The following is a 14,600-nucleotide window of genomic DNA, read 5'->3' as shown; positions in this document are numbered from 1 at the left end:
AGGATTTGTTTGAAGGCGAACCATCAGATCACCATTATATGATACCAATATGCAATTTTATCTGATTGACTTTAAATGACCACAGCCCTGTAAATATCGCCAATACAGAAAGGGACAGTGTCCAAAAAGGACACTGTCCCTATTGTTAATTAGTTAATTATTCGTTAATGATTAATTGTCAAGTGGTCTCCCAGGTGTACATTTAAAAAACCCAACAAAGAACGAATTTCTACCATTATTGTACTAGTAGTTAAAATGAACTTTTAAAAGGCCCTTTAACCCAGATCAGTTCACTGTGAAAAAGCGACCGTTCATTAAGACCATCATCATCATCATCATCATCATCTCATTTAACGATGCCTCCAGGTTGAACGCAGACACTGAGGTTTGAACCCAGCCCACCATCCTAATCCCTAGACCCCCCTGTATTAACCCACATGGTTTGGATCCTATAAACACCACCCCCTCCCCATCAGACCGCCCCCCCCCCGGCCGTGCAGACCTGTGTGGGGGTGTTCCGGCTGCGGGGGTCCGAGGGGCTTGCTCTGGGGCTGGACCTTGTTCAGCCAGCTGTCCAGCTGCCACTTGTTAGCGGACGGAGGTTCCGGCTGGACGGATGGAGAAGGACCAGGGTGGAGGAGCAGAGGAGGAGAGAGGAGGAGGAGAGGGAGAGAGAGGAAGAGGAGAGTGGAGGAGAGAGGGAGGAGAGAGGAAGAGGAGAGAGGAGGAGAGAGGAAGAGGAGAGGAGGAGGAGAGAGGAGGAGGAGAGGGAGGGAGAGGAAGAGGAGAGAGGAGGAGAGAGGGAGGAGAGAGGAAGAGGAGAGGAGGAGGAGAGGAGAGAGGAGTGAAGGAGGAGGTGAGGACGAGGAGAGGAGGAGGAGTGGAGGAGGAGAGGAGGAGGAGAGGAGGAGGAGAGGGAGGGAGGATGGGAGGAGAGAGAAGAGAGGAAGAGAGGGACGGAGGGAGAGAGGAAGAGAGGGAGAGGAAGAGAGGAAGAGGAAGAGAGGGAGCGGAGTGGAAGAGGAGAGGAAGAGAGGAAGAGAGTTGAAGAGGGAGAGAGGGGAAGAGGAGTAGAGGGGAGATGAAGAGAAGAGGAGAAGAGGAAGAGGGGAAGAGGAAGAGGGGAAGAGAGGGAGTGAGGAAGAGAATAAATGATCAAACGAGAAACAAACAGAACAAAAAAAACAAGAAAATCCAAAAGAATAAAAGAAGCAGTGAATGAAAAGAGGAAAGAAATACAAGAAGAAAGAAAGAAAGAAAGAAGGTAAGCAAGCCAGAAAGAGAGCAGACGAGGCAGGTCGCAGAAGAAGAGTTCAAGGCGAGGTGAAAGAAGAAAAGGAACAGCGGGAAGAGGAGAAAGGAGAGACACACACAATACATCTCAGATGGCTTCACAGCGTTGAAACAGATGAGCCGCTGTCCAGGTTGACCCTGCCGGCAACTCGGCGAGCGTCACCAGGAAGCAGGGCCCTCCCTCATCGGGTAAAGAGCCTTGGCTCGCTCTGATCCTCTGCGAGGGAACTTAAGAGAGCTTCAGAACCACACGCACGCCGATGGATCATGTTTTGAAGAAACCGTGCGGTAGATCAATACGACGGGAAGACAGAGTACGGGTGCTTTTGTCTCTCGAAAGGACAGCATCACTAGGCCCAAGGTCTGCCTTCGTTGAATCGTTCTTTATTGTTAGTTTTACCTCAGATAGAAAACAAAAACGTCTATACAACCTCCGAAAAACAAATAACCCCAAAAAAATGCATTATTATTTCAGCAAGCCTTGATAGAAACAACTTCAAATCGGTTGAACAAAAAAAAAGGAATAATAAACACCATCCACACAACAGTCGCTAAATGCGATAAGCGATTTAGAGGATTGACAACGGTTTTCAATACGCTAAGCCATCAGCACTGTCAATTACGCTAACGCCGCCGCTGTGAGCCCCTGAATGGGCCGCGTGTTATGAAGTCAATCAGGACCGCAGCATGCCGCTCCCTCATATCGCCAATAAACACATTGATTGTGTGTGGCTAATAGATCCAGCAGGGAGCCCGTCCCTGCACTCGCTCTCATTTGTTTTCCCCTCTCTTTTTTTCGGTGTCTTCTTGTGTCTCGCTGTTTTTTTCTTCACGCCGTCGATCGCCGCTCTCACCGGAGAAGGCCTCTTCCCTCGGGAAACCACGTGGACGCACACACACGTGTGTATGGCGAGTCACACATATTTGTGTGCGTGAGCGCACGCACGCTCACACATGCAAATATATCATGCAGACACACAGGCATGCAATTATACATGCACACAGACAAATGCACACGCACACACACAGACACGCACACCCACAAACAAATAAAAGCACAGCCCCATTTTCTGACTCATACCCTCGTAAAAAAAACTAATCTACTCCAAGAGGATATTTGGAGATGAACCAAGTCACAGTTCACAGAGCCAATCTCAAACACAGACTGTGATCTGCACTGTACGAACGCCCTCCTCACATTGATACCGCTCTTCTCAGGTGATCTCACCACAAGGTAACAGTTCATACTGTGATCTTTTGGATCAGGACTTTCTGATTGCATATAAAGCTCTTGATTGCCTATAGAAAATATACGCACACAGCCAAAACAGCCAAACCAACCACCAACACACACGCACATCCACAACCATGCATACACACACGCACACACGCACGCACGCACGCACACATGCACACATGCACACACACCCACACACACACCCACACACGCACATACACAAACACACACACACACACACACACACACACACACACACACACACACACACACACATACACACAGCTCAGGTATACACATGTGCACACACACACACAACTTTTGTATACAGGTGTGTGCGCACACACAGACACACAAGCACACACACACACACACACACACACACAGCTCAGGTATACACATGTGCACACACACACACACACACACACACACACACACACACACAACTTACGTATACAGGTGTGCCCGCACACACACGCACACACAAACACACACACACACACACACACACACACACACACACAACTCATCTATACATGTTTGCAGACGCAAACACACACACACCAGGCTCTTACCTCTGGGGTATTGACGCGGGAGGCGGGGTTATACTCGCTGTCACTCGAGCTGGTCTCTGATTCATCAGTGTCTGACTCGGAGCTGGTCTCTGATTCGCTGCTACTTGCTGACGCCCCGCTGGTGGGGAAGAGAAGGAAATGGGACTGGATCATCTTCCCTTGTCTGGCGCTCATTAGTTTATGTTGATATGCTATGGGCTATAAACACAGCATTTAACATCTAAACACTGTAATCACTTAATGAGGTAAAGAGATAAGCAACACATTGCACATCTAATGAACACAGACTCAAACACATTGTGTACGTTGTGTACCCAGAGGAAGAGACCACGGCTATGTATGCATACAGTGATAGGAGAAAAAGCCTTGACACAATATTATGTCAATACTTCTAAATAAAGATATATCGTGGCTGGGGATTTGGAAGCATTACAATTTTGGGCTCGTTCTCGGCTGGTAATCCATCGTGTAGACACACACACACACACACACACACACACACACACACACACACACACACACACACACTCACACACAAAAACAAACACACATACGCACACACACACAAATTGCAACTTAGCAGTTTCCTTCTTTCCCTTTTGGGTGTATATATGTCTGTGTGCGTGTGTTTGTGTATGTGACTGTGTGTGTGTGTGTGTGTATGTGTGTATGTGTGTGTGTGTGTGTGTGTGTGTTAGCGCATGCACATATATTTTAAGTTCAAGAGTGCCATCACAGCAGGCCCCAATCTGTGTGAGCAGTCAAGCAGCAAATCCATCAACTGCTCCTCCGGCAAAACACACACACACACACACACACACACACACACACACACACACACACACACACACACACAAACAAACACACCAACGCACACACACTCACACACACACATACACACACACTCACACCAACGCACACAGACACACACACACTCACCCACTCACTCACTCACTCATTCACTCACACATATACACACACACCCAAACACACACAAACACAAATATTGGATGAATTCAGCTAATTTAATGTTGTCTTTGAATAAAAGTGGGTGAACTAAAGTCATATTATGAAAGGTTGAGTTGTGTACCAGTCCACCGATTACCAAGAAAATCAGTCAAACAAATGTTTTAATATCAGGAAACTAAACACTGATGACTAAAACATAGTTTTTACTAAAAAACTAGATCGATAATAAATACATTTTTATATAATCTATCTGTAATGTTTCATTTATTTTTAAGAAGTACCTCAGATATGTTGCATATTAACACCTTTTTAACTAGTATTTATCGTCTATGAAAAGGATTGTATCACACAACAATATATAAAATAATACTAAAGATGGGGTTCTATACATGCCATCCCAATTTTGATACCAACCTCACACGACTGGTGTTGGTAATGGGCCGACGCTATAACCCAACAACCTTCCTAAGCCCGTCCGTATCCAACACTAGTGAATTAACCCCAGGTGCTCATGTGCTCTCAGCACTGCTGACAACACCGCGACGGGCTCCCGGTAACACGGTCTGATCACACGGCGCTGATCACACGGCTCTGCGCGCGTTAGCTCCCGCGTCTTAGCGACTTAGCATGTCAGGCGGCACAATTAACCCTCTTCCTCCCCTGTGATGACCCAGGGAGGGGCGAGGGGGGCCGGGGACATCCCAGGCCCGGTCCGCGTGAAGATGTCCCTTTCCACCGCTAATTGTTAGTCATAGAAATTCAATTTAATTCTTCCTTTTTTTGCTAAATCCATCTGGAGAAGTCGCCCTATGGGCACATGGCAATTAGGAGAGGCAGCGCAGACACCCTGATAATGATTTGTCCTCTTCTCTGCGTGGTTGTCCTACCTTCCTCTATTTCTATTGGGTAGAATATCATCTTATCCCATCTCTTTTTTTTTTCTACCGGAAAATAGATGCTAAGAAGAATATTGGGGCCAGAAACAAATAAGGTTTTTAATTCCCTTTTAACAATTCCATGTGTGTGAATGTGTGTGTGTGTGTGTGTGTGTGTGTGTGTGTGTGTGTGTGTGTGTGTGTGTGTGTGTGTGTGTGTATGTACATGTGTGGGTGTGCGCATGTCTGTGTATGTAAGTGCATGTGTGTGCATAAGTGTGTGTGAGTGCATGTGTGTGTGATAGAGAAGAGAATGGGTGAATATGTGTGTGTGTGTGTGTATGTGTATGTGTGTGTGTCTGTGTGTGTGTGTGTCTGTGTGTGTGTGTGCGTGCGTGCGTGTGTGTGTCTGTGTGTGTGTGTGTGTGTGTGTGTGATGGAGAAGTGAATTCCTTCCCTGTTATTGGACTTGACATCTAAGAGACGAAGTGACAGACCGCTGCCTCCATATGCTGTAGAACAGCTGGATATTACTGGATCTCTCTCACCGCTCACTCACATGTCGGCAACTTCAGTGTGTGTGCGCGCGTGTGTGTGTATGTGTGTGTGTGTGATTGGGCATATAGATAATGTCTGTCTATATATTTACCCTCTATATATATAGACTACATTGTGGACTGTTTTGCACATCATGTAAAATACAGTCCAACTTCAAATAGACTAGCATGAGGTTGTGTGTATTTGTGTATTTGTAAGTGGACCAGATATCTTCACCCAGGGAGAAGAGGTTGATGAGAATCGTCCACTAGCTCCTCCAGTATTCTTAGGGTTGCTACGGTGCAGCCTGGGGTTCAGTGCCTTGCTCCGGGGCTCTATGGACAGGCAGCTTAATAGCAGAACCACCGCCAGCACCACTACTACAACTGCGGCTGCTAATAGTGTGGATTATAGCAGAGACCCTCTGGGTAGAGGAGGTCTCGCTCTGCCCCCAAGTCTCCTCCACTCCTCGCATCACAGAAACTACAATCTCTTCTTTTACCCCAAATACTGCTGTTCTTCTTCTCTCACTCTGGTGATGGCTGTTACAGCAATTTCCTGTTGTCCTACTGCTTCAACAACAACTACCTCTGCTAACACTATATACATCGTTTAATTAGTAAGAACTATCTTATTCGAGTAAAAAACAATGTAAATACATTTAGTAAAAGTTTGCAGGAAATATTACGGCACTGAATGAATAACATAACTTTAACAGAGAAGAGGGAACACAAATTATCTAGGGGGAATTTCTCAGGGTTGGATGAGTGACAGCCTCTCATGTGTGTGTGTGTGTGTTTGTGTCTGTGTCCCTGTATGCGTGTGTGTGTGTGTGTGTGTGTCAATTTGTGTCTGTGTAAAAGCAAAATAGCAATTAGTAATCGGATGAAGCTGACAGGTCTGAGTGTGTGGGGGTGTGTGCGTGAGTGTGTGCGTGTGCATGTGTGTGTTTGCGCATGCATAAGAGTGAGAGATGAAGATTGTGTGGTGCCTGTGTGTGGTTTCTATGTGTGTGTGGCGTTGCAGGAGGGGAATATAGCCAGTGGAATGCTCGCAGCATCTCTTCTCTCTGCATCCCTGTGGATGTGTGTGTGGATGTGTGTGTGTGTGTGTGTGTGTGTGTGTGTGTGTGTGTGTGTGTGTGTGTGTGTGTGTGTGTGTGTGTGTGTGCGTGTGTATGTCTCTGTGCAGTAGCAAGAGCTGCAGTGTGAATGGGCTCATTAGCGGTAGCAGAGCAACACATGGCCTCAGGCAAAAACACACACACACACACACACACATACACACACACACTCTCACACACACACAAACACACACACACACACACACACCCACGCACACACACACACACTCACACACACATTACCCACTCACACTGTCTCTCACACATTCTCTACCACCCTCTTCCTTTCCCTTGCCTGCTCACACACACACACACACACGCACACGCACACACACAGACACACACACACACACACACACACAAACGTTCCCCCACCAGCCCTGCATACTAATGCCATCAGGCTGTGAACACAATAGGCCTCATCTATAAATGATTGTTAAGATGTTGTTGCACCACTTTTTTTTTGTGCCTTGATTCCAAAACCCAAGCCAGCGTCGGCCCTGTAAGTGATCCTAAGGTCACAATTGTATCACAATTATGTGTGTCTGGATGTATTTGTATGTGTGTGTGTGTGTGTGTATGTGTGTGTGTGTGTATGTGTGCGTGCGTGTTTCAGTGTGTGTGTGTACCTGATCAATCTATTTACCTAAGGGAGAGTTGGGGGTGAAGACTATGATATGCTGCTATTGAGCTTTATAGCAATACACAGAGGCATTGATTATTGATTTTAACAAAATCTATACAATTCTGTATCCATGGACTCAAGGAGGTGGATGGATCAAATGGTCTGGGATCCAGAGATAATACGTTTCCGTAGAGACGAGAGATACATTCAGCCAATAGCCACTTAGCAGAGGGCTTTCTCATGACTTTTCTGATGAGGATGCCAGAGGTGAGATGTGTACATGTTGCAGTTATCGACCAGAATGGACTAATAATTATTCATCATAACCATACATTTATTCTGCAAACCAAGTCAAGTGTAGTCAGTTAGTTGAGTTGTTTAGCTAGTTAAAAGTGTGAATGTTGTCCTTACCTGAGAGCAGTGCTTCTGGCTTTGGGCTTTTCAGTCACCTGTCAAATGTGTACAGAGACACAGACAGACAGACGGAAACAAACACATACACAGAGTCAGTTCACACAGGGAGCATCGCTACGGCTCCGGTTTCAACGGTGTCGCTGTTTGTCACAACTCCAGATTATTGTGTGGGTGGAGGATTGGGGCAGAGAAGGTGGGGTGGTGGTGCAGCAGCAAGGCCGTGTGAGACTGCACCGCCAGAGAAGACATTCTGACACACCTGATGAAAACTAGAAAGAAACGCACTGTATTCGGTTCATTGTGTGGCGCCGTTCCTTCTTCTCCACCGTGATGAGCAGCGTCGAGTTGCTTCCTCCCGGGTACAACGGTGGGGTTAGTCAGCGGCCACCCACATTTGCACATCGAATAACCACATAAAGTTCTGTTTCCTGCCCCAACTTCAAATCTAACCAGAATATGAGAGAATAAACCAAAATATTATTCTGGTTCATTGAATGATAGCATCAGTGGAAACCATCTCTCCCTCCCTCCCTCACTCTCCCTATCTGTCTGTCTCTCTCTCTCCCTCTCTCTCTCTCTCTCTCTCTCTCTCTCTCTCTCTCTCTCTCCGTGGTTGAGTACAGCTCTCATTCGACCATTCCCGCCTGTTTAGACAGAGGAAACATCTCTCTTTGCATTGCGATCTCGCAACCGTTTTCAATTTGTGATTTGAAGAGAGATCCAAAGTGTTCATGTAAACAAGGTCTGGCTTTCTCTGCCCCCCCCCCCCCCCAACCCCCTCAACAGCACACACACAAACTCACACATGTAGACACTCACACAGACACATGCACATGCACCCGCACACACACACACACACACACACACACACACACACACACACACACACATACACTCGCTCAGAATAAGGTAATTAGCTGGGCCAGCGAAGTGTCTGATAAATCGATGTGTAGCTGCAGGCAATATTAACAACAACAGACCTTCTCCAAATCCTGTGCTTTAAAGACTTGTGAAGCACACAGATACGATCTGCACTGTGAATACATTAACCAGGCCAGCTCCCTGGCACGGATCTCTTCTACTTACAACACACGTCAGAAATCCGATGTACATGACGCTAGCTTTCTGGATACATGCAAGAACCCAACATCACTCAATGTATAATCCTTTTGTGATTTCATGTATTGATTTTTTTTTTTATTGATCAGAATTATTTACATCGTACTTAATAACAAATTAGCCGTCCTTCCACTAACAAGGCCCGTTGTGTGTAGGAGATATCCTGTGACCCTGGCACAGAGCAGAATCCATGTGTTAGCCATGATTTATTCAGATGTGATGTGAATTAGGCTGTGTGCGAGTCCTTCACTCTGAATGAGGACAAAGCAACAAAGGTAGGATAATACGTTTTAACACAGAGAGACCAAATGCTTAAAAAAGGGCTTATACGTATTCATTTAATAATGTAAGCGTTCTTACAAACTTGAATTGTGCATTTTTATGTGTGCAGTAGTAGTAGTGGTAATGAACCAAGTAGTAGTAATTGTTTATGGTTCTTTACAGTGAAATTTAGGATCCATCCCACGTTATACTACTACTACAATGTTTGAGAATGATGAGAAAATCCAAAAAGTTTTAGTTGGATAGTTACAATGGCCATAAGAAATGCCTAATTAAAAGACTCCTGCAAAGAGTGTTTTTCTGCACGGAAGCGTGCATTGTTAGCAAACGATGCTGTGCCCTGTGAGCTGGTGAGATTTGAGAGTGCTACACTGCATGTGTTTGTGTACGTGTGTCTGTGTGTGTGTGAGTGTGTGAGAGGGAATATCTAGTTTAGCTCCGGAATTAAACAGCGAGAAACAGCTGGGTTTCGCTCCACAAGTCCACAACACAGAGTTTACAGTTCGCTGGTGGAGCCAACAGTATTTGCAGCACGTTGGACGCCCCGGCTGCATATTTCATGTAAAGTTCATTTTGGGCCCCGCCGTCATGAATGTTGGATTCACGCTCCGATTTATCCGGGACAGCGAATGATCAAAACATCACAGACGCAGGAGTCTATCTCCACGCAGAGTTTATGATTCCTACTTCATGACACCACGGACGTCGTTGCGTGTTCATGTGCGTATTTGTGCGTTCGTGTGTGTGCGTGTGTCGGTGTGGATTCTCACTATTTAATATGGCAGAAGGAGGTAATTGTCTTTGGTTAATACAGTCATTTAAAAATGGTGTACATTTTAAATGCTGTGTATAATGCACAATCTTGTGGTATGTTTTGTATGCATTTGAAAGGAAAGTATTGACAAAAGACCCTCACTTCACCGCCACCATGAACAGTATACTGATTATCAGGTTTATAAGGTTTTACAGCATGGACTTAGACATTTATATTTCCCTAAACGCTATATTATGCCAAATGTGAAAGGGGTCAACCGAGAATAGGGGCTACAACTGTAGTCCAAATTAGACAGGTGCTGGCGTATTTAATTGGTGTTAGACCATAGCCATCACAGGCCTCTGCCTCCATCACTTCCTTCCCTCTATGGCAGCAGGTCTATGGCACGGTGGACGGTAGCCACACTGCACTCACACCAGCATACACTCCTGATACATAGGTATGTGGAGGACGTTTCATTCACACCTTTGACTGAGGCGATCGGTCCTCGACGCCTTTGCCACTTAAAGCAGTGAGACACGGAGCGAGAAAGAGATAGAGAAAGAGGGAGAGAGAGCAGGCAGCACTTATTTAGAAAAAATCTTTCATGCGGCTTCCAAAGTCATCATCCACACCTCTCTTTCTTTCTCTCTCGCTCTCTCTCTTTCTCTCTCTCTCTTTCTTTCCCTCCTCCCTTTCCTCCCTCCCTTTCACCTCTTTCTTTCCCGATGTCTCTCGGTACTGTGTCTCTTCATCCTCTCCAGCTTCAGCTGCCGTCTCTTCTCTCCTTCACCCTCTCTCCCTCCCTCTCTCTCTCCCCATCTCCCCCTCTCTCTCTCTATATTGCCATCCTCTCTCCTCCGTCTCTTCTCTCCCTAACCTTCTCTCTCACTCTCTCTCTCCATCTCTTAACCGAGTCCATTTCTCTCTTCTCTGTCTCTCTTCTCCTTCACCCTCTCTCTCTCTATTACTCTCTCTCTCTCTCTTTCTGTATTGACATCCTCTCTCTCCTCCGTCTCTTCTCTCCCTCACCCTCTCTCTCACTCTCTCTCTCCTTCTCTTAACCAAGTCCATTCCTCTCTTCTCTGTCTCTTCTCTCTTTCATCCACTCTCTCTCTCGCTCTTTACATATTCCCTTCCTCTCTCCTCTGTCTCTTCCCTCTGTGCCAAAAACATATTCATCATTCTCTTCAGCTGGCCTTACAGCGCTACTCTGCTGCATACTAATGACTCCCAGTGTTTGTGTGGAAGCGGGTGCGGGGCGTGTGCGCAATATTCTACGCACTGGTGTGTCTGTGTGTTTGTGTCTAGGCAGCCAAGTATGTGTGTGTGTGTGTGTGTGTGTGTGTGTGTGTGTGTGTGTGTGTGTGTGTGTGTCTGCGTGCATCTCTGTGACTATATGTGTGACTTTTGGTTGTGTATGAACATCAAGGTGTGTGTGTCTGGGTGTGTGTTTTATCATGAGTGCATGCTTATTGGAGGAAGCACGCCGAAGGAGTGCATGTCAGTCTGATTGCGTACGTACGTAGCCGCCTGCTTAATTGATTATGCGTATGCACACGTGAACGGAAGTACGAGTGAGTGTGTGTGTGTTTGTGTGTGCGTGTATGTGTATGCCTGTTTGTGTGTGTGTGCATGTGTGAGCCTGTGTGTGTGTGTGTGTGTGTGTGCATGTGTGTGAGTTTGCTAGTGTGTGCATGCCTTTGTATTTGTGTGTGTGCGTGTCTGTGCATCTGCGTGCATCTGTGTGCGTTGTGTTTTACTCAAGGCTATGAAATTGTGGTAATAAGCCGTGCACTCATTTGCTATAAGCCGGTTAACAGCACACACAGAGACGGGGAGAAACACCATTGAATTAATCACTCTCTCTCTCTCCCTCTATCGCTCAATCTGTCTACACGCCATCCCTCTCTCTGTCTCGCCCTCTCGTATCTCTCTTCTTTATAACTCCAGTCTGTCTCTTGTTGTCACGCTTCCTCGCTCACACACACACACACACAAACACACACACACACACACACGCACACACGCGCACACACACACACGCATACACATGCACACAAATACACACACACACAAACACATGCAGTAGCACACACACACATGGACACACACACACACGCACATACGCGCACACACACACACACACGCATACACATGCACACAAATACACACACACACACACACACACGTGCGCAGCATATAATTTTTTAACCGGTTTCACAGCCTTTATCATATCATAGTATTATGTCCATGTCTTCCTCTTTCGCAAAGACATCCATAAGGACAAAGTGTATAAGAAAACAGTGTGAGACAGAAAATATACGTAAAGCGAAGAAAGTGGTATAAAATAAAGAGTTATAGTTTCACCATCTACGACCAGCAGAGCTGAAAAGTTTCCCTTGGACCTGGTTCTAGTGGCGGCTCTGCAGCATAATGGGAACGTTGAGGTTTAATGCCTACTATTAGGAGTCGCCCCCCCGGCTGAATCCATGCTATGTATCTGGAAATATCATCGATGCTATCACCCCTAATTATAACAACCACTACAAGCACTGGAGAAATTACCATTACCTGCTATCATGGCTAATTATAAAGCTCCCAGCATTATGCTAATGATAGCATCAGAGTTGGTTTATAGTTGAGGTTGAGAGGGGGCGTGCAAGCCGCCATGATTGTGGTGGAGATTAAACGCTGCGTCTAATGGACCTGTCTTTGAAAGATATAGATGAAATATACATATATATATAAAAAAATAATATATAGTGGATAGGGGGGACAATACCACAATGACCCCCAGCCTGTCGCTCCATGTATTGCGTCATGGTAACAGAGGCACAGCAGCACTTGGAATAAATGAATGTGTACATAAACCAATCAATCAATCCTATAATCAATGAATAAATAAATACATGGACAATTATGAAAATAAAAAAATTATGATTCATGAGATAAAGAAAGAATGAAAAGTCTGGCAAGGTGTACTTCTTTGTACCTGAGGAAAGACTATAATAGATTAATGGAAAAGGCATGTTCCCAACACAGCTGCTGCTGTGTTGGGAGGTCAGGGTCGTTTGGAACCTGGGGGTCAGGGGTCAGGGGGTACGACCTGGACTCAGATGGATGAGAGGTGGAGGACTGGGGGAACATATAGGACAGGTGAAGAGAGAAGAAGGGGAGGGACGGGTCACCTGCTGGTCGGTATCATCTTCATCACTGCTGATCTTCAAATCATCCTCCAGCATCCTACAGAGAGAGAGAGAGAGAGAGAGAGAGAGCGAGAGAGAGAGAGAGAGAGAGAGAGAGAGAGAGAGAGATACAGAGAGAGAGAGAGAGAGAGAGAGAGAGAGAGATACAGAGAGAGAGAGAGAGAGAGAGAGAGAGAGCGAGCGAGAGAGAGAGCGAGAGAGAGAGAGAGAGATACAGAGAGAGAGAGAGAGAGAGAGGGAGAGAGAGAGAACTGTTATAATTAATAATAGTGTTTGATCCTGGGCCATGGGGATATTCACACCAATCCCTAACAGATTATAGGCAGAGGGCCGCCCTCGGTGCGGTTAACCCCAGCCTCTTGGTTCAGATCCCAGGCAGCAGCACTCATATTAACAATAATGTTAATAATAATAATAATAATAATATTAATCATTATAAATCCAGAGTACCACCTTAGCCAACATTTCCCAAAAAGGTCCCGTGACAGCTTGGGTCAGGTTTAAGTACAGTCTTATTGAGATTAATAATGTAGTTGCATATTTAGCATCATTCTCAAGTTGAAAGGCAGGATCCACTAAATGAACTGACTACTCAGATCCTTTCCATGTGTGTGTGGGTATGTGAGTGTGTGTGTGTGTGTTTGTGTTTTTGTCTGTGTATGCGTTTGTCTGTGTGTGTGTTTGTGCAGTGTGTGTGCATTTGTCTGTCTGTGTGTGTGTGTGTGTGTGCGTGTGTGTCTGTGTGTGTGTGTTTTTGTGCGTGTGTGTGTTTGTGCACTTGTCTGTGTGTCTGTGTGTGTGAGTTTGTGCAATGTGTGTGTGTGCGTGATTGTGCACGCACATGTGTGCTCCTCTGTGGGCGTTTGGGAGTGCTCACGTACATGCATGTATGCGGTTAGTTTAGGGTTTTTTATTGCTTCCCGTAAACACACAGAGCATTGTTGTTTTAAGCTGGCGTGCCGGGCTGGTGGACGGGCCAGATCCCCTTAAAGGACTTTTTTCATTACTTTACAAACTTCTTTTGTCAGCGCTGGTCTTTGTTGTGCTGCTCGAAATTATCATTTTCGGAATAAACCCCCCTCCGACAACGTTTGTGTATTCCCAGTTGGGGACAGAGCAGCGCTGGGAGGAAGTGATGTGCGAACGGAAAGAGCTTAGCGGTACGAACACGCGGCGGCGGCGGCGGTGGGGGCATGCCGTGTGGCGACAGATATGACGGACTGAATGAATTATGGCTCCATATTGAATTTCATAAAGCAGATGGAGGCGGATGGATGGAGAGAGAGAGCGAGAGAGAGAGGGTGAGAGTGAGCGCGAGAGTGAGAGTGAGAGAGAGAGAGAGAGAGGGAGATGGAGCGATAGAGAGAGAGAGGGAGCGAGAGAGAGGGGGAGAGATGAAGAGATGAAGAGACGAGGATATGGAGATGATAAAGTCTGGAGCAAACGAAGCGGTGACTAAAGACAGGTGGCAGCATGGACAATAAGACAGAAGGCTACAGAGAGGAACAGGGAGAAGGGAAGGAGAGAGGGAGGGAGGGAGGGAGGGAGGGAGGGAGGGAGATAGAGTGAGTGAGATCGGGGAAGAGAT

General features: G+C 46.2%; 1 protein-coding gene across 1 annotated transcript in view; it reads right to left on the bottom strand.

The window, feature by feature from the left end:
• Nucleotides 1–14,600, bottom strand: part of aff2 (AF4/FMR2 family, member 2) — a gene marked incomplete at both ends in the record, with an annotated part of 100,791 nt that overhangs the window by 14,772 nt on the left and 71,419 nt on the right. The window contains 4 exons of the mRNA XM_079745291.1: nucleotides 503–608; nucleotides 3,106–3,223; nucleotides 7,646–7,683; nucleotides 12,995–13,049. Coding sequence (XP_079601417.1) covers nucleotides 503–608; nucleotides 3,106–3,223; nucleotides 7,646–7,683; nucleotides 12,995–13,049 — 317 coding nt within the window. The remainder of the gene's footprint in view (nucleotides 1–502; nucleotides 609–3,105; nucleotides 3,224–7,645; nucleotides 7,684–12,994; nucleotides 13,050–14,600) is intronic.

The sequence above is a fragment of the Pollachius pollachius genome (genome assembly GCF_949987615.1).
Source record: "Pollachius pollachius genome assembly, chromosome: 10".
In the NCBI taxonomy this organism is placed as follows: Eukaryota; Metazoa; Chordata; class Actinopteri; order Gadiformes; family Gadidae; genus Pollachius; species Pollachius pollachius.
Note: the sequence above shows the minus strand (reverse complement) of the source record. Positions and strands in the feature narration are given on the sequence as shown.